Consider the following 23524-nt stretch of genomic DNA (forward strand, 5'->3'; position numbering starts at 1 on the left):
TTAGAAAGGTAACTTGATACTTTTGTTTTTCACAAGGAATAAATTCAATAAGAGGTCACCAATCGTCGCTTCTAGTTCTTAGGACATGTTTTAGAAGAGACGAGACTATTTAGATTTGAAAGAGTTCTAACGTTCACATTAGTAAGTGCAGGTAACGATTGTTTTGCTCTTGTTGCATGCAAATATAACGAGATATTTTCATTTTTTTAGCTACAAAGTGTAATTTGACACTCTTGTTTTTCACATGGGAGTAAATTCAATTAGAGCTGACGAATCGTCACCACTCTTTCCCACGAGATGTTTGCTATCTTTAGTTACAAATGGTAACTTAACACTTTTCTTTTTATATGGGAGTAAATTCAATTAGAGTTGACAAGTTATCGGCTATTGTTTCCAGGATATTAAGCAAAAAAAGAAGCTTTCATTTCTGGACGGTTTTTACGTCTCTGCAGTAGCAGTTTAATAGTTTTGTTTGATGACATTCATTTCAGTCCGATATTTTTAAAGATAAAAGTATGAAAACTGCTCAAATGTTCTTTGAAGACTGCGTAGCACCAAGTTAAAGTGCAATTTAATTAAATCAGACTTTCAACGTGTCAGAGAGGTTTTTACTCTTTCTTTCTATTTTCGGTAAAGTTGTGCTGTGTTTTGCTGTGTAAAAAGGGTAAACTTACGACTCGCATAAAATGCGAAAAGGTCTCTTAATTAACTTGAGTATTTTTGAGCAAAAATTCCTCCTGGGGGTTGGAAGGGCTATGTGATCGGTGAGTGAAGGAGTTATGCATGTGAGCGTGTCACACCAATCACAGTGCGGGTTGTATCAAAGAACCAATCAAATTGCCTGTTAGAAAATAAGATGGTATCTACATTAATCTGGAGACGTGTCAGATTACTGTAGTTTGTTCAGTCAAACATTTTATAGCTTACTATTTAGCTATCTTACCATGACCGATGTAACATCGCATGTACATCATAAATTCCCAGTTTCTTTCTTGCTGTACATCGAAACCAAAAAACTTGTCAAATTAACCAAATCATTAATGTAAACAGCTCCATGAATGCTCCTATCTCCGACACTTCACAATAAAATAACTCTTGCACGCCTTGCGTGCCTAGGTTTTTTTGTGTTTTTTTTTGTGTTTTTTTTTTATCGGCGTGAGAAGGCTGGAATTTGACTGAAGTGTAGGCTTGATAAGGGGCACAGGTATTTCCACAGGCAGACCATCCTATGTGTTCCTGGTTAATAATTGTTTATAGAAACGAAGAGAATCTATGAGGGTTATGAATAAAGCTCTGAAAATTGGATATTTAAATTATATCTTGATCTGAATATTCCAATAAAGTTAAATGAAAGGTTAATCGACTCATGTATGGTGTTTTTATGCCTTCCTGGGCCGTCTGAAGGGTCTTTTTACGAAATTACTTTTGGTCGGTTACCGGTAAGACAAGAGAGGGAGACAACGCTTGCAACTTGGCGGCCGCCAGCCGCGGCCTCCTCCACTTCAAACTGGAATAAACGCCAAAATACTGAAAATCTCACCTAATTGGCGACGGTTGATGATCGATGAGATTTTTCTCTGTCTCTTTTGCCGAATTTTAGCTTCATCCCTCCAACATTTTCCGAGAAAATCGAAGCTGAAAGCACAAAAACAGCTTTCTCAATATGATCGGTGCCAAACTCAGCGACCAGAGTAATTCTAGGCATGCAGGCCGTTTCAAATCTACCAATCAGCTTTACCACTCCATTCCACTGCGATGCCAAGCGCTGATTGGAAGATTTGAACCGGCCTGCAGGCATGCCTTGAATTCCGTAAACCTGGCAGATCTTCGGCGTGAACTTTGCGTGGAATGAACCTTGTTTTTATAGCAGTAGCATCGACATTGCTAGCGTTATGAGCACTAAGTGCATGTTACGCTCAATATTCGAGCACAAGAATGGTTATTATCCGTATATAACGACTTTTCCTATAATTAGGCATAGAAAAGTCGAAATGAAAGCCAAATTAAAACAGATACTTTTACCCCGATATTCCCCCGCGTTTGCCCGCCATCTTGGATGTTTTGAAATGCTCATCCCGTTAGGTTCGTGACGTAAAGCATTGTTCTCGCTTCTTCCAAAACTGGCATACTACCGACGAAGTACCGTCATTTCGCCCCAAGTCGTTTCGCCCCAACTCCAAGTCGTTTCGCCCCGGCCTAAAGTTAGCTCGCCCGAAATTTTTTCATACGATTTAGAAAGCAATAAATGGTTAACTTGAACAAAACAAGCACTGTTGAGACCCCTTCTCATCTACCGACGACATGGTCATTGAATAGTATACTATGTACATTACGGGCAAACGTATATAAACAAACGTAAATCATCTAGCACCGCTTATAGAACAAGTCTTGCTTCTGTCACCTTTTAGCTCGCAAGTAGTATGTTCAATAGTGCTGTTATTGAACATGTCGTCGGAGTTATTAAATCAAAAGGTAAACGCCGAGGAAGGTTCATTAAAAGTTTTCAAATACAATCGGCCATCGTCGATCAACGGACTTTGTTTGACTTTGTTGCTATCCGAGTGCAACAACACTTCTGATCTACGCGGGTAATCAAACAAATACACTTAGACTCAATGGCTAACAACCTCATCTTACAAAGGTGCCATTTTATTTCTCTAGTAATTTGTAAATACATTTCAAATTACTTTAAACGAAACGACTTTAAGGTTGGGGCGAAACGACTTTAAGTTGGGGAGAAACGATGTGTTTCCCTACCGACCGTGACAGTTATCCGTTGTCGTATCTGAAAGGCAGTCTAGCTGTACAATAGTCAATTTGTTTGCGTATTTGCTATTGACAAAAATCAAATTGAAAACTTGATGTTCAGTCAATTAGAGTCACTCTAAAAAACGATCCGACTCAATTCGCGCGAAATTATTTACTTAATCATTTCACTTTTTGTATCGTTTCTATCGCCTTAGCGTTTTCATTATTCATGCCGTAATTTTCTTGTATTGTCTCTATCCAAATATTTTAGAGTCTTAGTCCGTGTCTCATTAGCATTCTTATAATCGACTGTATATATTTGAGCGCAAACAAAAATTTTACTTTCAACTTGAAAACGACCGTCGAACGGTCGAAACGTTTTTTAACGTCAAGTTTTGTAGTGAAATCTGTAACAAATTACTTACAAGAATTATAGCCTTAAGAAAAACCTGATTTTCCCGATAAACCGGCTTGCTATGTGTATTAGGCTGTCGTTTTAGCTGGCCGTAAAATGACCTTTACCGTGTAGCATTTAGCTCTGTAATACCGTTAACTCCTACGTACTGGAGTGTTTAAACCCTCTTAGTAACCTTTTGTCTTTGCCTATTTGCTTTGCGCACAATTACATCTTCCGGCCACGTCATTGTTTCATTGTGGAGGCTCCAAATTTCAAAAAGATCTCGTGGCAATAAACAAACTTTTTCCTTGTTTGCTAATGAACATGCGTTTCTGCGCTATATGTTCCAGGGATTTTCTTATCCCTGCTCTGTGGGCCGTTTAGGCATCATTCTCCCCAAATATCCTTTTCTTTGTTTGCACTTTGTTGCGTCATGCACCTTCTCTTGGTTGCTGCCTGTGCCTGTTCTCCGTGACTGTTTGTTCTCTCCGCTTTTCATGTGCACGCTGTTCTTGCCCTCAATACTTGTTCGTCCTACTCCACCCAATGTCTCCACTTTCCGTATCTTTCCGGTATACCCTGGTCGTGGTGGCTGCTCGACGTGCTCTCTCGTTGAGCCCGCTGTCCTTTCCCAGTCACCACCCTTCCTTAACTTCTTTGGTGGCCAAACCTGCTCGCCGGACGTCCTTTCTTCGTAGGAGTTGAACGTGTCTGCACACGGTGTCCACTGCCAACCATCATTAGCTTCATTGCTGTCTGTGTGCTCCCTGTATGCCTTGGCTACCCGACGTGTTTCCAACCGTTATTGTGTACTGTACCCTCCGTCCGTTTTCGTTCGCCAGGTTTCCTTGACTTTTCTGTCCTCTGTAGCTGCTCGACGTGCTCACCGCATTTGGCTGCAGTGCCAGTAGCTGCTTTGTCTTCTAAGATTTTCGGCTCGTTAATATTCTTTGGATTTGCCTTACCTCAAAGCGGTCGCTGTGTTCAAGTTCCAGGTCGCTGGTACAAGTTAAGCAGCAAAGAAGGCTTGTACATTTTTTGAATGGGAGGGGGCGGATGTACACCGGCTACAGTGGAACCTGCCTTACTGTCACTTGTTATTACGGCCAATTGTTTTTTTTTGTGTGTGTCCCGGCGAAACGCACTTAATACGGCCAACGGCCACATTTTGAAATCCCAACCTGTATAATCCTTAAAAATTTAAACCCGTTTTTTTTAATGGCCACTCGAACCAAATATGCATTCGAAGTTGATCAAGCAAGTCAAGGATTGAGAAACAATATTGAAAAGTAAAGTAGTTTATTAAAACTCTCTTGCAGTAAAACAACTGAATTAACGAGTACATTTTACAATCTTAAATTATCTAAAGAACAGTAATTTACAAATATAACAGCGGTACTATCAATTGAGTCACAAAAAATATTTAAATGTAAAAAAGTCCTCTACTCTCTTTGTCGTGCAGGCCTGCATGTTAACAAGTATAACAGTGATACTATCAATTGAGTCACATAAAGTGTTCTTTTTTATTCAAAGCGCCTGTAAAATGCCTTTGACATTGAAATCTTTTATGGTTTTAAATTGATTGAAGTTTCAATTTTTTGATAATTAAAACAGCTTACATGTAGTTGAAAAGCTATACTATTTTCCTTCGTTCCTTTACGTTAGCAATACTTTCGAAAGAAAAGAAAACGTAAATAGTTGTCAGTAAGAAATATGAATAAAAAATACGTTGTTCGAAATCTATAAGATGGAAGTAACCCCGGCTCTCAAAAAGGTTGGAAACGATTAACGAGCCTACTGGGGACAAGAATGGAATAAACCTAGCCTTGTTGTGAAAAAGGCCTTGACTTGATTTTCCGATAAAACACGAACTACTCAGTTTAATTCACAAGTTTCAACGCACAAGGCTTTGTATAACTTGCACAAGAGGTTTCTCTATTTCGTTTTCATGGACGGATAGGATATGCTGTTATTGGTCGTAGTTTAAGTTGGTCGTATACGACCTTAACCATGTAGCAGTTTGCTTGTGTAAAACCGTGAATTCCTATTGGAGAATAAAAACTCTTTTTTGCAACTAGTCTATCTTTGTTAGATTTGTCTTCACTTTCTTCATCTGGGCAAGTCAGTGTTCTATAAACCAAGCTCCAAATATCACACAATTTTGTGGCTTTAAAAAGACTTTTACCGACTTTTCCACCAAACATGTGATTGTCTGCTATGTGGTCTAGAAACGATCTTAGCCCTGCTCTGTGTCCTAGCTGCTCTCTGCGTCTGTTGTTCGTAGCCATTAGTTCTCTCTGTTTTCTACTTTGCCCTCTCGATCTGTCTCCGCTCTGTACCCGGTATTCACTGATCTTAATGGCTGCTCGACGCCTTCTCTCGCTGTGCCCGCTGTCCTTCTTCAGTCGCCACTCTTGCTTCCTCCTCTTCAAATGTGAAATCTCTTCAACTTTGAAATTTCTATTTCGTGCTGTCCTTTGTCTCTTGATCCTTGATCTACCTGGTCGGGATACTTGTTGTCCGACCATTTCCTTTGCTCCCCCGCTTCTCTTTACTGCCTTTAAGTTTAAGGAACATTAATTCTAGAGTTTTATTTAGGAAAGCCTTAGACGATTATTACTTGCTGATTGTCTCTGAGTTCTATGTCCACGTTTTGCATTGTTAACTCTTAGCAGGACCCCGTCGATAACAATGTGAGAGCTTTTGTGTCTAATCAATTATGTCCTTGACCTATTGGGTGGAAATAGGCGTGATTGATTTGCTGAGTGTCTCTAACACCTATGTCCACGTTTTGCATTGTCACAGCTATTTGTAAACATAGCTGTACAATAGCAATATTCGGACATTTTGGAGCCTAACCAAGTCTTTCTTCCAAATATTTTTCGGACATCTTTTGTATCTAACCACCTTTACGTTGCCACGTGAAGGGCGATCATGGACACTAACAGCGCCTCGATTGAAATTTTATACATAATATATATGTATATATATATATATATATATGTGTTCCTTGTGGTGCAAAGACGATTTCTACGCATGCGTTTATTTTTACGCATGCGCTTCGCTTTGATTTCTGTTTTCTTCCAATCGTTTGTTGCTATATATATATGAAAAAAAACAACAAAACAAAACAAACAAAAAAAAACGGTGAATTCATGCTTTCGATTTGCAAGGTTCGTGATGAAGAAAACAAGTATATGGAAAAGCTGTTAATGAATCAAAGCATCGACGGCAGTTCCAGGATACTGGAAACGAGGTTTCCCAGCGTACACTTGGTTATTAAACACGAGGGCGGCCATGTTGCTTTCGCCGCAAACTTTTCTTTGACAAAGTTTTACAAATTTTCTGATCGGTTTTTACGCGATGTCGTATCATCCGCCACCACAACAGCCACTAGGTCATCCTCCAACGGGAATCCGTCCTCCTTCAAGCGCTATGCCACCCGGAATGCCGCCTCCTGGTAATTTAGCGCCGGGGCTGCCTCCTCCGCCACCGTTTCCTGGTCCTCCTCCCGGCTTTCCACCTCCTCCGATGCCTCCACCAGGCACTGCAGGTGAGAAAACTAGCATACAGAGTGTCGTGAACGCTTTGCAAAGGGATTTAAATGTTCTGGAGATTCCATGAGACGCCAAGAAGCGCTTTTAGTGAGCATTTTAGAGTTAAACCTGACGGTTCTTTTATCGTGTGATGTTAGTTGATGTTCACTGTTGGCTGCCAGTTGTACTGCACAGTTACAATCAGGCCTGGAGCATTTTCCACTTGTTCTACAGAATCCAAGGCCTTCTTTTTACGGCTTCAAAAAATGTTCGAGTTCCTTAGTTTCTTCCAAAACTACAATAATTTATACGCAGACTTCTTTTGAAGTTGAATGAAGTAAGGTTTCGTTTCTGTGCTGAGTTATTCTGGGACTTGTTGATGTTGTAATTCATATTCGTTAGAGATTCGTCGCTCTTTATGGCATAAATAACTTCATATGGAGTTGACTTAAAAAATATGAAATAGTTTCCTGTACTTAAAGCGATATAAGCCTCTGAAGCCATTTAGCTCAATTTAAGGAATGCATTGGTCTATCAGACTGATGCGGTTCTAAATTGTAAGTTGTGGCTTTGGTATAATGGGGTGCAGGATTTGTACAGCAAGCAAGTAATACTTTTGAGCACGAGTTTTGTTGTGTCAACTTTGTGATACTTGCGACATCGCTATTCTCCAACTATGGTCAATACTATTACTTAGTGTAATTTTATGGTGGCAAGTGTTCTATTCCACTGCTTCCTTAATGCAAAATGACTAACCACAAATTAGGTCATGATCATGGCTATGGTTGCCTGGAGTGTTCAAAATGCAGGGCGGGAAAAATATTGTGAAATCCAGTGGCCCCCCACTAAAATATTACTTGCCCAATAGGCATGACTATCAAAAGAAATGCAGAATGTTTGTGTTTTTCGTTGCCATCTTAAATCTACCATGTGCTTTATTAGTATAGAGTGTGTTCGTTGTTACGCAATAAAAAATAAAATCAAAAACCATTCAGTGGATAAAGTCAAGAAATTACGATATTATAGAAGATAAATAAAGAAGACAGTTCTCCAAGTTTAGGGTGTGTGCGTTGTCCCAAAGTTGAGATATTCGTTGAAATGTTCCGTGCAAGATTATAGAGCCTAGTATGTAGCCGCCATGTTGGTGGACCTCCTTAGTCCTCCAATATGGCGGCCGGAAAATAGTGTAATCATCTGGAACTTACTTTGGTTATCTAGTCGACTGATTATCTGAACAGAACCAAAAAACATTCACACACACACTTTTCCTAATACTTTAACTCCTAAAATGGCTAAGAATCACGAGATAAGTGTATATTTTTTGACAAACGCAATCTTAGCTTTATGTCATGCACCACCCTAACTCCGAAATTTAAAATGCACTGGTTTCCAAACGAAGGTCACTATTGAGCTGGAAAGTTGTAAACAGATATAAATTTAGTACCTCTTATGCCTGATGAGGATAAAACCTTTAGTGGCTCTTTAGTTTTGGATTTGAGAATTTGCTGATGTCACATGAACACACTCTCTTGCCAGACTTCTGTTTTCCTAACATGCAATATGATAGCCAATATGGCAATCGGAGGATGAACACAAGCAACTTATGCTTGGATTTTAAATTAATCCATGTTTTCAACTCATTGTTATGCTCATCTTGTGGTCTCAAGTTTTGAAATTGTTTTTGATTGGAAATTATCACTGACAAGACTACTGAGACTAATTTCACTTGCCCACCAGACCACCTAACTTCTATTTTCACTTGCCCAAGAGCAAAATTTACTTCCCCCTGCGCAATCGGACCTTGCTTTTTTTCATACCCTACAGTAGTGTTTCATTTGTGTAGAATACTCATGTAGTCATAATTTTGCGTTGATTAAATTCAGGGACACCACGCTTGAGTTTAGTACATTTAAACTTTCCAATTTTGTTTGGAAAATTTTTAAATTCACTAATTTATTGTTGCCAACATTTACATGTAACATATACATCATTCTATATGTTCATAAATATAAGCAACTTTATCAGAGTGGACACTTCTTTGTTCAACAGTTCCACCTGCTTTACCCACCAAACCTCCGATACCTGTTCCAGGAATTCCTCCTCTTGCAGTTGTAAGTAACAGCTTGCTTTACATAGCTGTACATTTCATAGTGGTTTAAGAACCTGCTGGCAGAAAATTGCCATTTTAATACCCGAAAATAGAAGAACCTGTTTAGCCAAGTAGGATCAAGTAGGTTCTTATATGTGGGTTCTTATATATCTTGTTACAGAGAAAACATTACATTTATGTACATTCTGTAATCAGTCATGTAGGACTTATCATAATACAGTTGTGAATAGTGGTGGATCTAGGGGAGGGGCCTGGGGGGGGGGCTGCCCCCCCTTATTTTGGGTAATGAAAGAAAAAAACACAGAAGGAAGAAAAGCTGGCAGGGCAATGAAAACAGAACTGCCCCCTCCCCCCTCCTTTCCCCCACCCCCTTAGCTCAAGGTCTGGATCTGCCACTGGTGAATATTTAACAATTAGACCCGTAGCCCATGAGGCAAAGCGGAATGGGCTATTGACCTGTGGCCCTTGCAAGTTGAAGAAATATTTATTTGGGAATAAAACGAAAGAAAGCGTCACGCTCGATGGCGTCAATTTCGCTACCTGATGACTATTACTAATAGTCCCCTAGTAGCGTAGCCAATCAAATTGCAGGATTTGCATTAGTCCACTAGTTGGGTGATACTAAATACTGTTATTAGGGCCGTAAGCTGTAAGAAATAATGCCCATTGTAACAATGCCATCAGAGTAAGTGAAAGATTTCATCTAATCACCTCTATTCACTCTTGCTAGTGATTAATTGGATATGTTACTTGGAGAGCTGACGTGCCAGACATTGGGATACGTCATTGTGGCAGGTTCTGTTTCATTGTTGTTGTTGTTTTTAACCTCCAGCCACCTGGTCTGCCTCTTCTTCCTACTCCGACAACAATTCCCTCTGGGCGACCTCAATACAGACCAGAAAATAAACACGCTAATAACCAGGTTAGTGGTTTATCTTTTTCATTTCATGTTTATTTTCTAGTGGGTTATCAGTTAAGTTCAGGGCTGGGTTGTTGGAAAGCCGGTTAATGCTAACCCAGGATTAAAAGTTGACTGAAGTATTAATTTTTCTTGTGTACAAATGTTTGTTCACTTTTTATGTTTTGTGTACATGTAGTTTTAGATTACTCAAGCTCAAAACAGAAGGACAAACAATATAAACAGGAAACCTCACTGAAACTAAAATTCTCATTAATCCTGGGTTAGCTTAATTGGGCTATGAACAACCCAGCCCATGTTCTTCAATACACAAGAGGAAATCTCATGGGTAAAGCTCATATATTGTATATATTACACTGTATTGAACACACTATCACACTATCAGAAAGTGTGTCCTATGAAGACATGAGTGATCATTGCAATTATACAAATTATGCTTTTACCCACAAATCAAACCTTTGTAATATATATGTATATGTAACAGTTATTTCTACATGTATATGGATAATCAATATTGTGTACTCTTTTATGTCGGTCATAACAAGGTTTTGCAGAGCCTGTAGAAATGACTGTGTCCAGTGTTGAGTGCTTAATTCGATTTATTTTCATTTCAGAATCAAAATCAAGGAAATTCATCCAAAACAACAACAGTGTTTGTAGGTAATATAACTGAGAGAGCGTCTGATGCACTTATAAGACAAATTTTAACGGTATGTATATTTCCTCTACTCGTTCTAAATTCTTAACTGTGATTAAATATGCTTGTTAAACTGCTCTTTGGTGAAGGCAATCCTCAGTGTATCGTGTTATGTTTTTGTGAGAACAGAAATGCGGTCTTGTAGTAAACTGGAAACGTGTGCAAGGAGCCAAGGGAAAATTACAAGGTAAGCACATGCTCACTGTTTAATACTTGATTGAAACTTCTAAAGTGGAAACAATAAAGATAAAATCATCCAAGTTGGTATTAATTGTTTTTCTTCACATTGTAGCTTTTGGATTCTGTGATTATGGAGACCCTGAAGCAAGTCTTCGAGCCATAAGATTACTTCATACTAAAGTACTGGGAGACAAGGCATTAGTTGTAAGTAAATTATTGTTCATCATCTTGTAAATCTTCAGACTCTCTCCTGAACGTGTATATTGGTTAAGCCATTCTGCTTAACCCCCACGTGAACTCCCATGAGTATTCAACATTTACATTGTATGGGATTGTCAAAGCTGACAACTGGTACATTTTACCTGCTATCCCAAATACTGTGCTGGTCTGTCTGAAATGTTGATAGGTCAGTTTGGAGAGAATATTGAAATAGAATTGCTCAGTTAGGACCAGAAGCAGTGGACAAAGTAAAATAGGACATAGGAATAATGTGATTTTAATTCTATTTGAGAGAAAAAGATAAAGGTGCATATGGTTAGTTCCTATGGGGACCATTATTATTATAGAAGTATGAGTATGAGATTAAGTGCCAGTATGGCATGAAAATGTCAATCCAGTTATGTTCCCAGAGTCATCCATCACTTCACCTTGTTGTTGAATAAGAGACCATTAACTCACAAGATTGACGTGAGAAATGCGCGAAATGTGATAATCAAAAGCATAAGAAAGTTATAACTTCCCCCTCAAGTAAGCACTCTTCCCTCTTCTTTTCTGTTTTTCCTCTTTCTGAGTCGACAGCATTAACCAGGGTTGCTTAGCCCATCCAGCATTTTTTTACAATAATTAACAATAATTATTGTAAATTAACGTTGAATTCCTCTTGACCACAGGTGCATCATTACAGTACAAGAAACCATTTTCTTTACTTCTATTCAATTTCCAGATCCATGTATTTACAAAGTTCCTACAGTTGCAAAAATGATCTCTTCTTTCAATCTAAGTTGAGCCCAAGGCCACAAGATTTCTGAATAACTTTACTACAGTAACTTGTTTCAGTTTGCAAACTACTAAGTACTTTGGTCATCTTGTCATGTAGAAATGTTATAAGGTGTAAAATGTCTGGCTGCAACGTAGGAAAAATTATATAAGACCTCTTCTTGTATGAGCATCCATCACTTGGTGCTAAATTTGAACTAAGCACCAGAGCCATTTGTTACTGGACAGGTGTGAATGATCATTCTGCCATGTTTGTCTGTATTTTGTAGATGTCTTAAGTTTGTTTTCAGTTTAACCCTTTGCAGGTCAGGTTTTATTTGGTCCTTTTGAGACTTGGAGGGAGGGGTGTGACTCTACCTCCTTTTGATGTATGGTGACTTTTTATATGGTGTGGAAATTAGTCATGTTTTCACCATTTTCACTCCTGCTTGGATTTGTTTATGTCTTTGTTTCCATCAGGAAACCACTAAAACTGACTTTACAATGTTATTATGATTAAAACTAATATAAGGAAACTAAAATAATAAAAATATGATAATGTTTATCCTTACCACAAGAAGGTTAAATTTAGTGCTTAGTAATTTTCAGTTCAAATTCCATGACCAATAACATTTCAGTGTTTTCAGATTAACAATATTTTCAGTGAAGTCACAAAAATTGATAGCATTTTCTTAAAAACAGTTCATGTGTTAAGTCTGTTGGCAGATTATCCCTCCCCCCAGTGTGAATTACATTAATTTCAGCCTATGTCTAGTTGTACCCACCCCCTGAAGAGAAACATATTTTGATTGTGGAGCTTTAGACCTTACTGTGTGAAGCTCCTTAAACATGACATGGAGATCACTTTACTTCATTTAATAACTGATGGAAAACACAAGCCCTGTGATGGATGCAAAGCAACTCATGTGATTCTACTGTATTTGTCAAATCAATATTGTTGTCGATAATCTGTTTCTTCTTTGTGCAGGAAATCAGTTGAGGGAGCAAACAACAGACTTGAGAAAAGCTTAGAAGACTTTTATAATGCTTGTGACCAGCTGCAGCTTTATTTGGTATAAACAAATTGAATGTTTTGTGTCTTAACTCTTCATCACCCTGGCCAAACAAAAACAGGAGTCATCAATAATAACTATTACTAACTATAAGTCATTATTGTTGAAGAATGAGAGCTGTACAAGAGTCTCTGTCCTGTCTAAGTTTCCATGGTTCAACTAATAATAAAATTAAATTTGAGTAAGTTCATACTCCACTAAAACTTTCAAAAGCAAGAAAGAATGTAAATTCTTGTCTACTTATTTTCTACTTGCAAGACTTTGTTACGAAGACAACAAATGGTCCTACAGTGCAACCTCTAAAACCAGGCCACTTATAAAACAAAGTTTAAAACCAATCCGAGTGTTAATTGAGAAAGTAATTGAGAACAGAATGGTGAACTCTTTCATCAATGAACCAATAACGTTGAAGGACACAAAGAAAAGTTCTACAACAACATTTCAAACCCAGCAAATGGAATAAAGTTTCAATAAGTTGTGGAAGTTTTTTTTTTCCATGATTGGATTGGTTATTTCATTTCATGGTGAAACAATCCAACCTCGAAAACTGAGCATTTCGAAAACGATGACGTCACGATAATCATGTGATTTCCCTGCCGAGTCATCCTCAAACCAAAATCGCAAATGACCCGTGATTGTCGCGTTTTTAAATTTCTCCAGCGTAGTATGAACGGAAAACATTTGACGCGTTTTCAGAGTGATAACGTTGTTTTCAAGTTCCTCCGGCGTAGCGTGGACAGGGCCTAAAATACAAAATATACTCTTTCTTTTTCTTTCTTTTTCTAGGGGCTGATGAGGGAAACAGTCAATCAAACACAGGACAGTGCAAAGTACACACCGAAACCTGTGATCAGCAGCAGAACGGAAAACAGCATAGGCACACAGACATACACTGAGTATCTATCTACTGTACGGACTCAGATAGCAGCCACAAAAGAACTTCATGATATGCTCTCAGAATTCTGCCTTGCACAGCTACCTTAGTTTTGCAAGTCATCTGCATGCCGTGAAGCAGTCACTCTATCCAAGAAAAAGAAACAGACCACTGGAAGAACAGCTGTGAACGAACTCCATGCTACGTAACTGAAGATTTGAAAGGCTCTTTTGCAAAGATTGGCGAACTTTGAGATAAAGTTGTCAGGTTTTGGTAGTAGCAGAAAAGGCCGTTATTTCATTTGTTCTCGGAACTCCCTGCCGGCTTTGCCTCAGAAGCGACTAGCATTCATTTGATGTCAACAGTTCAGAACAGGCATCTGTCGAAGATGAGTGCTAGTGTAAAGACACGATGTTACTCAGAGTTTTTATTCAAACAACACTTGACTTAAGTTAAACTGGTATGATCAAAAACTGCTTCACGTTAAGAATATTGTAGAAAATCTGGATAAGATAAAGAAGGTAACAAATATCTGGTCCTCCTGATCCGGCTCCAAATGATCATTTATTTCGTTAATGTGACTTGCACAGAATTTAATCGAATGCGGTGTAAATTGTCGTGGAAAAGCACCGATACGTTATAGATAGGGTTAATAGACTGTCGACAATAATAACGTATGAGAGAGGAGATTTGACAATGAAAGATATCCAACTGCATTTTGGAAGAAAAATTTTCAGAAACAAAAGAATTTCTTGATGGCAAAGAAAAGAATTATGAATTAAGTGTACGTAAAGTAAAGTATTTGTAACTCATGTAAGTGTTGTATGTGTTAAAATAAATGTGCTGAATTAAAAAGGAAAAAAGTTACCTTGGTTAGCTCCTGGTAATTGTGTAGTGGTTAAAAGGCGGTGACGGCGGCAAGGGATATATTTGTTAATTATTAAGCCAAGAAAATATTAGTTTTAAACTGTTTTTAGCTTTGAGGTAGCTGAATGTTTTCATACTTCATGAACGAAAAGCATAGTTGACTTCATTGGCCATAGGTACCTTGGACTACAAATAAAGCGTCTATGAAGTTTAATGCGTCTAACATGAATTAAAGTGCGTCGAGTTAAATACAGGACACACGATCGTTTATTGACAACTGAATGCTCTTGTGAGAGACTGTCGCTTGATTCCGAATTTTAATTGAGCAGATTCATAGTTCTGATAAATACGTCTCTTTTATGTGTCTCGTATTTCCCTAGACGAAACACGCTTGGGAGCCGTGTAATACGCCTGGGTTTTTTTTTTTTTTTTTTTTGCCTTTCAGGCACCTTAGAACTGAAATTGTTTTGAAAATAAACAAACGCACGATGTAAAATCAGCACTGTTAGTTAAATCTGTAAGAATGTAAATTCCCCAGAAGCCACGCTCCTTTGTCTCCCTTTGGACATCTGACCAAAATGAGCGCGGCCGTTGGGGACGTAGCGTCGATTTCTAGTCGTTTTTGGGAGTCCGGGTGATCCCCTCCCAACGAAAGGCTGGATCACTGGTCCGTATCACTTAGCTTCACTTGTCCCGATTGAGGTGTGGGGCCAGAAAACCCGGCCCACAAGGCTGGAAACGACGATCAAGTCCGGGGGGGGGGGGTACTCCAGGAAAAGTTGGGTGGGGGTGTGCGGCCCGCTTCGCAAAACCCTTGCCCTATTTATGACCAAAATCTGCGATATTCCCTACCCTATTTATGACCTGACCAAATATTCGATACCCTATTTATGACCTGACCATTAAATCAAAACTCTGTTTCAGACCTGCGTTGTAATATGTTCCCTAGTTCAGACCAATGTTAAATTACCATAAACATAATTCGTGAAGGGCTTTTGTTAATTTTCTTTTCGATAATGATGAAAAAGTGACTTCTTCTTAAAATCATACCCATATAAAGGCTAGAGTGCAAAAACTATACTCTATTTATGACCAAAACGGCTGAAAAACCATACCCTATATAGCTCATATAAGGGAGTACCCCCCGGGGATCGAGTCTACTGGGGGACAAGAATGGAATTAGCCGTGCACGAGCTGCGTGCGCAGAATCGAGCAAAGGGTTGCAATTTATTTCTAACTTTATTTTATTCAGTTGCCTCTACAGTTATCCGTTGTCGTAACAATAGTATCTGAAAGGCAGTCTGGCTGTACTTTAATAGTCAATTATTTGTTTGCGTATTCGCTATTGACAAAAATCAAATTGAAAACTTGATGTTCAGCTTAGAACGAATTACTTCAACAAATTTTTTGAAACGGATTTCACTGTAAAAGTAAGCGTTAAAAAACAATGACGTTTCAACCGTTCGATGGTCATTTTCAAGTTAAAAGTAAAATTTTTGTATGCTTTCAAATATACACTTATTGCAATAACGTTGTCATAGAAAAAAGCAAAAAGCAAAAAGCCAAATAATAATTAATTATCCAAATTTAAATTTCCATTGTTTTCAGATACTGTACATGAATGAAAAATATAATGTACATGAATGACATGAATGAAAAATGTATTTTTCATTCATGTACAGTATCTAAGAACAATGGAAATTTACATTTCCCTAATTAATTCCTATTTGGTTTTTGCTTTTTTCTATGACGACGTTATTGCAATTAGGTGTATACAATCGATTATAAGAATGCTAATGAGAATGGGCACTTACCATTCGACCAAAAATTCCGGTGTGAATTTCCGGAAATTTCCATGGGCGAATGGTACAGAATTTTCCGGTCGACGGCACCCGAGTGGAAAACGATAATCCCGTTCCGTTCGCTATTTTGCCCTCAAAAATTGAAAATGGCCGACTCTCCGGAACTTTTGTTCGCCTTCGAAATATTCATATTGTTTTGAGTGCCATTTGACGATACCACACGCGGCGCAATTTAAATAGAATTTACAACTTCGTGGAAATTACCGTGCCGTCCTATTTGCCGGATGAATTCAAGAGCCATTTTCGTATGACAAGAGTGACGTGTGAGCTATTCGCACAGGAAGCCATGAGGACGGGAAGGATACCCCTCGGTAACACTTCAGGAAGACCTGCCATTCTGCTGGCGAAGCAAGTATTGGCTTTCCTGTGGAGCATGGGGAATCAAGAGCCTTCACGGGCTGTCGCCGCGAAAGGTTCAATATTACCATGAGTAGTGTTAACCGAATTCTAATTCGACTTTCACAGGCAGCTGTTGATCTTTCAGGGCAATATATCAAATGGCCGGACGGTGAGTAATAGCTTTAAAATTACAAAATATACATGTTGGAAATTTTAATTTTTACATTGAAATTGTTATTTTACAGCAAATCAAAAGCAAGAAATAAGAAGTGTTTTTGAAGACGAATGGGGGTTCCCTGGTATCATTGGGCTGATTGATGGCACCCATATTCGGATCCGCGCCCCAGACCACGAGCCAGAAGCTTATGTGAACAGAAAAAAAATTCCACTCATTCAACGTGCAGGTAGACGGCGTAGCGAAAAAAAAAACTAAATAAAACAAAGACCAGTTCTGCTACACCATTAATTATTGATTCGCGAGTCTTCCGTAACTCCATGCTCTGGCGAACGGCTGCAAACAAGTTTCCTGGTGACACTCACCTTTTAGGACATGATGGAGGATACCCTTTATCGAGGTACATTAATTCATTGACATGAACTTCACCAATAGATCTTTATTTGCTCTACCTCAAATATTCAGTATTTTAATCGCGATTAATAACAGAAACAAGAGAAACTTTTTGAAATTCAACCTGAGCATGACTGACAATCCATTTTAAGTGGAATGACGAGTGCCTTATGTTTCGTGTTGTTCTCTCTCAGATGGCTAATTACTCCTTACAGGAACAATGGCCACCTGGCGCCCCAGGAGAGGAGGTTTAACACAGTGCTGTCTTCCCTTCGGCAGAAAGTAGAGAGAGCAATCGGGCTTTTAAAGGGACGATGGAGAAAACTACTTTTGTTGGATCATTTAGATCTTACATTATCGGTTCATCTTGTAATATCTGCTTGTGTTTTACATAACGTTTGTTTAGTGAATGACGATTATTACGAATGCTGTATGGATGATGAGGGTAACGGTGATCGTCCTGTAGATGAACACCACTGCTCTGATGAGAGAGCAGAGCAGAAGAGAACACACCTAATGAACATTGTCTGTCCATGAAGTTCTCTCTATCCAGTCAATATACTTGTGTTACATTGTAATTATGGCAACAAATAAGGTCATTTAATCTTATCTTTCACATATGGAACAATAACACTTCACAACTAGTCAGTGTTGTTTGTTAGGCTAAATTTTAGCTACTGTTTAAAATAATTAATGTGAGCAACAAATTAATGAAAAAACGATGATGGCTAGTCAAATCAGTGTCATCGATCTTTCAAATGCTTGCTTGAATCTGTCAATGAAAACGCAACTGAAACTTTCAACATTTTCTGTCAGTGAAACTCCAAAACAACTAGCAACAGATTTAAAGTCACTTATTTTTCAGCACATCCAAAAACTGGCTTAGAAACTCTTTCTTTTCCTGCTTCATTTCCCTGAGCAAATTAAGTTTTTCCTCTTCCACTTTTTCCTTCTTCTCTGTATAAGAGTGCAAAAAGGACGTGCAGCAGAAGAATGACTCTTTGTTTTCCTCGCTCTGCTCTTTAGTGTCTTTGCTCGCTTTGTGGTGCTGCCAATCTCATCTTCTGCATCATTATCTTCGTCCGATGATGAAGGCGGCGTCGCGTCTGCGACGTCGTAAGTATACGCTGGGTTTACCTTTGGGCTGTCTCCAATAGCCTCCTCCAAGTCTTCATAAAACTTCCACGACTTTTTGGCTCGGCCCGTCAAGTTATTGTTGTGTTCAATCTCTTTAAACTTTGCTTCCAGTTTCAGCCATTTCCTCAAGCACTGATCGCCGCTCACTTTCACGGTCGAGGTTTCGTTAAAGCGATCGGCAATTTTTTGGAAAACATCTTTCTTTGTTGTTTTCCCCTTCTTGAAGGGGTGTTTAAAATGAACGTAAAATTAGCAGGCGAACGGTCCTGTCTTCCCATTTCTGTAACCCAGGCACGGAAGTAGAGGCTTGCTCATTTACGGGATCTACGAAATAGACAGTTTGTTTCAGTGAGGACAAGAAAAGCTCGGATAAAAGGCAAGACTTGTTTAATCGCTGGAAAAGGCTGTGCGAGGCAGTGTGCATGCTTTCATAACTGCTCAATTAATTCATATTTGAAGTAGCATTTCTTAGGCCCACTTCATACGTCGCATTTCTGCCGTGTCGAATTCAATTCAATTAAGTGCGGCAAAAATGCGACTGTGGATTCATACGTCGCACTTGTGTCGCACTTAATTCAGAATTTATACTGTCGGGTATGTCGGCCTGCGGAAAATGTTTTAAACGTAGAGTATTCAATATGGCGGACGAAAATACCGAGCGACGAAGGACTTTAATTTTGTGAAAAATTGTCCGCCAATGGAAGGAGAAGGAGAAGGCTGACAACAGAGCAGCATATGTTGCAACATGTTCAGGTTGCATTGGGTCGAGAATGGCTAAGTTTCTTCTTTTTCTTTGGCGGGAAAACATTTACGCATGCTCGATACATTAACATAATGTATGAATTAGATTCGACACGGCAGAAATTCGACGTTTGAACTGGTGTCGCATTTCTGTAGGATAATGCGACAAGACCAGTCGAACGTGCGGCAGAAATGCGGCAGCCGATTCAGGCGTCGATTTTCTGTCGTATTTAACACGCTTACCAGTGGCTGTACTTGTTTTTGCCGTACTACAAAAGGCATGCTGCAAAAATAACTCAATATCGTTGCAAATATACAGGCAAACAGAGCACTGATATGCGGACATCGTGACTTTTAAACCACAACACGGCAGGGACCTTTTACAAACCAAAACGGCAGCGAAAATGTCGCAACGAAACGAGGGGTTTAATTAGTGGTACAATAGCTCTGCACGCGTTATAAATCTTCGTACATTTCTTAGCCAACCTATGTAGAACAAACAAGTACACCACGTGGGAGTTTTTCTTTTACTGGAATTAAACGCTTTCTTGACGAATTTAGCTGTAACTAGTATTTATCGACAGATAAGTGGCAAGTAAAATATTATTAACTCCATTTTCGAATACGCGTCGCCTTCATCTTTGTCTGGGATGTCCGACTCGCGGTGATCACGGCCAAAGAACTAGCGCTTCATAGAAAATTACGAATTTACATAATTTTCCGGAAAAGAGGACAACCTCCTGAAGTACACTCAAATTTTCGAAATTTTTTACCTGGAAGTTTCCGTTCCATTTGATTTTCATCCTGGAATTTCCGGAATTTTCGGTTGAATGGTTCGCTTTTCGGAAATTGGACAACCGCAGCGAAAACGTTGGAAGACAAAGGGTTTAATGAGTCGTACAATGGTTCTGCACGCGTTATAAATCTCTGTACATTTCGTAGCCAACCTATGCAAAACAAACAAATACACCACCTTGACATATTTATAGTTGAAGCTAGTATTTACCGACAGACAAGTGGCAAGATTCCTAAGTAAAATATTAATCCATTTTCGAATACGCATCCCCATCATCCTTGCGTGAGATGTCCAACTCGCCGTAATCGTGGCCCGAAGAACTAGCGCTGAATAAAAAAATTGCGAATTCGAATCATTTTTCAGAAAATTTCCTGAATTTTCGCTTGAATGGTTCGCTTTTCGGAAATGCAACAGTTTCCGGATTTTCTGGAACTTTTCCCTGGAAATTCACATACCATTTGTCCCCGTTTCGAAAATTTCGGAATTTTTGGTCGAATGGTAAGCGCCCGGGGTTTGTGAAATCACTCTACTTTAACTAAAAATCGTCAATATGGCGGCAGTGGTGAAATGGCTTGTCTTGGTCTATCTGCTATTTGATGTTTGTTACTGCAGCTCCCCCAGTGACTGAACTTCTAGAAACAGTTATGCGTGTTTTGAATGACTGTTCAAGATTGTATCCTCACGCTAATTGTAACATGGCAGAGAACTTGATCGTTCGTTGTGAAGTTGCTGTGGATTCTGTTCACCGCTTAGGACAGAGGTGCCCAAGCGAATGCTGACAGAATTCTGCCTCTTGAATCGCTGGTGAGACAAATTCAGTACAGTTCAGTTTTGAACTTGAGTAATCTCAAACTACACAAAGCATAAGCAGTGGAAAACATTTTTATAGAGAAAAATTTATATTTGGGTTACCTTTTAATCTTGGGTTTGCGTTAACCGGCTTTGGAACAACCCGGCCCTGATGATTCGAGAAATAAGACTGACGTGGGTTTTCCAATTCTGGTATCAGTATCATGCTGGGTCATGTGCGAAGTAGAAATATATATATTCAGCGTCAGCGTGTAAGGGAAAGTTTTTTTGGAACTGACCCAGCAGGGTCTGATTTGAGGTGGTTCAATACCATCACAAGACGTCAGGGGACTTAATTCTCTCTGGCACATTGATGGACTACACTGCCTTATCAGTTGGAGGTTTGTAATACACGGTGGTTTTGACAGGGCTTTAGACTTTAAGTTGTGCAACAAACAATTCTGCTGTAACTGGGCTCGCTCTGTTCTTAGATGCTGTGCAAAGTTATACATTGCCCTCTAGAGTGTGTTCAGGCGAAGGGGATGAAAATTAAGAGGTAGGAAGAGCTATGCTATGGCACAGGGGATTTAATAGGGGAAGCAAAATTGCTGGGTTGTCCTACACAACCAGTGAATTGAGGGTCTCTGGAGAGAAGTCTTTATTGAAGTCGGTCAGTTCTACTACACTCTGTTCTACCAGATGGAAGAAAATGGCATCCTGGAATCGACCAGCATAATCGATCTGTTCTGTTTGTATTGCATATTTCTTTCCAGAATTAACAACTAGTTAAACCTCCTAGTTGAGGCATGGAATAACCATGCTGTACGCACAACCAATATGGGTGAACGCAGTGATTTTACGAGATATGTGTAATACTGGAAATACTAGCTGTCAGGAATACATTTGATGATAACACCCAACCAGATGGATCATCTGGTGAAGACCCAATAGGACTTACACTAAAATCACATTCTGTTTCCTACAACTCCCCTTGAGGTATTGATATATCATAGGCTGGACGACCCACTCTTCCATTAGGAGCTGATACAGTTGGCAAAGCCCTAATGGGAGCACACTGAGGTGCATGAAACTGCTCTTAATGCAAAGATTTCTCATCTAAGTAGTAAATATTGCATTTGTCTCACCAGCGATTCTAGAGGCCGTATCCTCTCAGCATTCGTCTTGGTACCTCTGTCCAATGAGTCAACTAAAGGATTAGCCTGCGTAGCTTGGCGGTTTAGCAATTTTTTAAGCAATTTGAGCGCGAGCGCACAAAGCGACAAAGCCGCGAAAACGAGCAGGAACTCCCAAGGTTTCTCGTGGCTACGCCGTATTAGGCGCTTGTTATCGCAGCTTCGCCGCTTTCTTAGCGCGTTCAAATTGCCTAAAAACCGCCAAGCTACGCAGGCCACTAAACGATGTACAGAGTAATCCACAGCAACTTCACGACAATTAGCGTTAGGGTAAAATCTTGAACGGTCATTCAACACACGCATAACTGTTTCTAGACGTTCATTCACTGGAGCGCTGCAGTAACAAACATTAGACCAAGACAAGGCATTTTACCACTGCCGCCATATTGACGATTCCTAGTTAAAGTAATTTTCATTGCTATCATACACGAACGGCCATTCTTTTAAAAGCCACATTTCGCGCTGGCATATAAAACGTAATTTACGAGACCCGCATATACGCGCATTTTAGCACGCGTATATATGGGTCCTCGTAGGACGCGTATATTTGGGTATTTATTTCACATATCCCCGCGCTTGAATTTACGCAAATATGTGGCCCTTTAAAAATGCATATATACGCGATCTAAATGGTCGTACATATGAGCTTAAAACCCATAGGCTACGTATGTAAACAAGTATACGCAGGAGAAAAACCCGCGTATACTCTGTCGTAATTTTGAAACGAATGGCCAACCATAATCCACCGTAGGAAAAAAGATGTCCGCTCTATATTTTACCACAATACCTTGCGAACCTAACACAGCCTATAAGGCACAAAGAAAGCCAAATTTTTACAATATTTGTCCTTGTACTAAGGACATTGTGTATGCCAGGTTTGAAGATTTTATAGCTCTTCTGTACGTTTTTATGAACGTTGTTAAGGTTTTCGTGCGCTAAGAACTATGGGTAAATGTACCGGTCGCCATCTTTTTTCCTCCGGAGGATTATGATATAATGCTTCATAAATAGTTATGTTAGAAGTTCCAAGAACATTCTAGAAAATTAGTTAAATGTATATAAAGAATCAGCCAGATAGTAGTAGGGGTTGTTCTTGGCAGAGACCGAGTGGAAAAGCTATAGAGTGCTATTGTAAAAGCTGTTGAGGAACTTCGTTCAAGGTCAAGGGGCCCGTGCGGAGATTTCTTTGGAGACATCGAGATTTATTGTGAGTTCGTGTCAGTGGTGACTAAAGTTTAGCATTAGGCTTAACTTAGTTTGGTAGTAGATTGTATTGTTCAGAAATCGCTCCTTTGTAACCAAGCTCATATTACGTATTGTTAAATAAATAAGCTGGGTTCGTTGAAGAGTTTCTTAGTATATCTTTCTGTCGGTCGAGCGATACCGTAACAACTGCCGTGATTTCTTTTACTTAAAAGGTTTCTTCGGCGGCATTGGTATTATGTTGCTCAAGTTTAGGCTTTTTCGTTCTCCAGACATTTTTTGAAATCATGCCTCCTGAGCCCAAAAAGGGGAAATCTCGAGGTCTACATTGTCTACATCTACAATGAAGAATACAAAAGCAAAAACCGACACAACGTAGGATGATTTTTTGAAGGTGTACTATATTTCGGCTGACCAAACCAGCCTTCTTCAGGTACAATGGAAATTTTTACATTGGGACGTGTTTTTATGTAGCCGATATTTACGTAATATCGGAAATACGTAAAAGTAATTGAAAGTG

At 39.3% G+C, this 23524-nt stretch overlaps 1 protein-coding gene and 1 pseudogene across 2 annotated transcripts; one reads left to right on the forward strand and one right to left on the reverse strand.

Annotated features, from left to right (window-relative positions):
- The first annotated feature begins 6451 nt into the window (after positions 1-6451).
- On the forward strand, positions 6452-14372 carry LOC149110062 (uncharacterized). Of its 2 annotated transcripts, XR_016208098.1 has the most exons (8): positions 6458-6698; positions 8731-8792; positions 9624-9713; positions 10325-10420; positions 10537-10594; positions 10700-10791; positions 12551-12635; positions 13422-13558. XR_016208098.1 is itself a non-coding variant. In XM_089292490.1 (7 exons), exons 1-7 carry the CDS (start codon positions 6509-6511, stop codon positions 13617-13619), a joined length of 786 nt encoding a protein of 261 aa, XP_089148616.1. In that variant the 5' UTR covers positions 6452-6508; the 3' UTR covers positions 13620-14372. The 2 variants fall into 2 exon arrangements, 1 of the variants encoding a protein (XP_089148616.1); XM_089292490.1 differs by lacking the exon at positions 12551-12635 and having other exon boundaries at positions 6452-6698; positions 13422-14372.
- A 3559-nt stretch (positions 14373-17931) lies between these two features.
- LOC149110063 (uncharacterized) lies at positions 17932-18706 on the reverse strand (annotated as a pseudogene).
- Between the last annotated feature and the right edge of the window lie 4818 nt (positions 18707-23524).

The sequence above is a fragment of the Orbicella faveolata genome, unplaced genomic scaffold (genome assembly GCF_042242905.1).
Source record: "Orbicella faveolata isolate gen_17 unplaced genomic scaffold, um_ofav_v1 contig_24, whole genome shotgun sequence".
NCBI classification, from domain to species: domain Eukaryota; kingdom Metazoa; phylum Cnidaria; class Anthozoa; order Scleractinia; family Merulinidae; genus Orbicella; species Orbicella faveolata.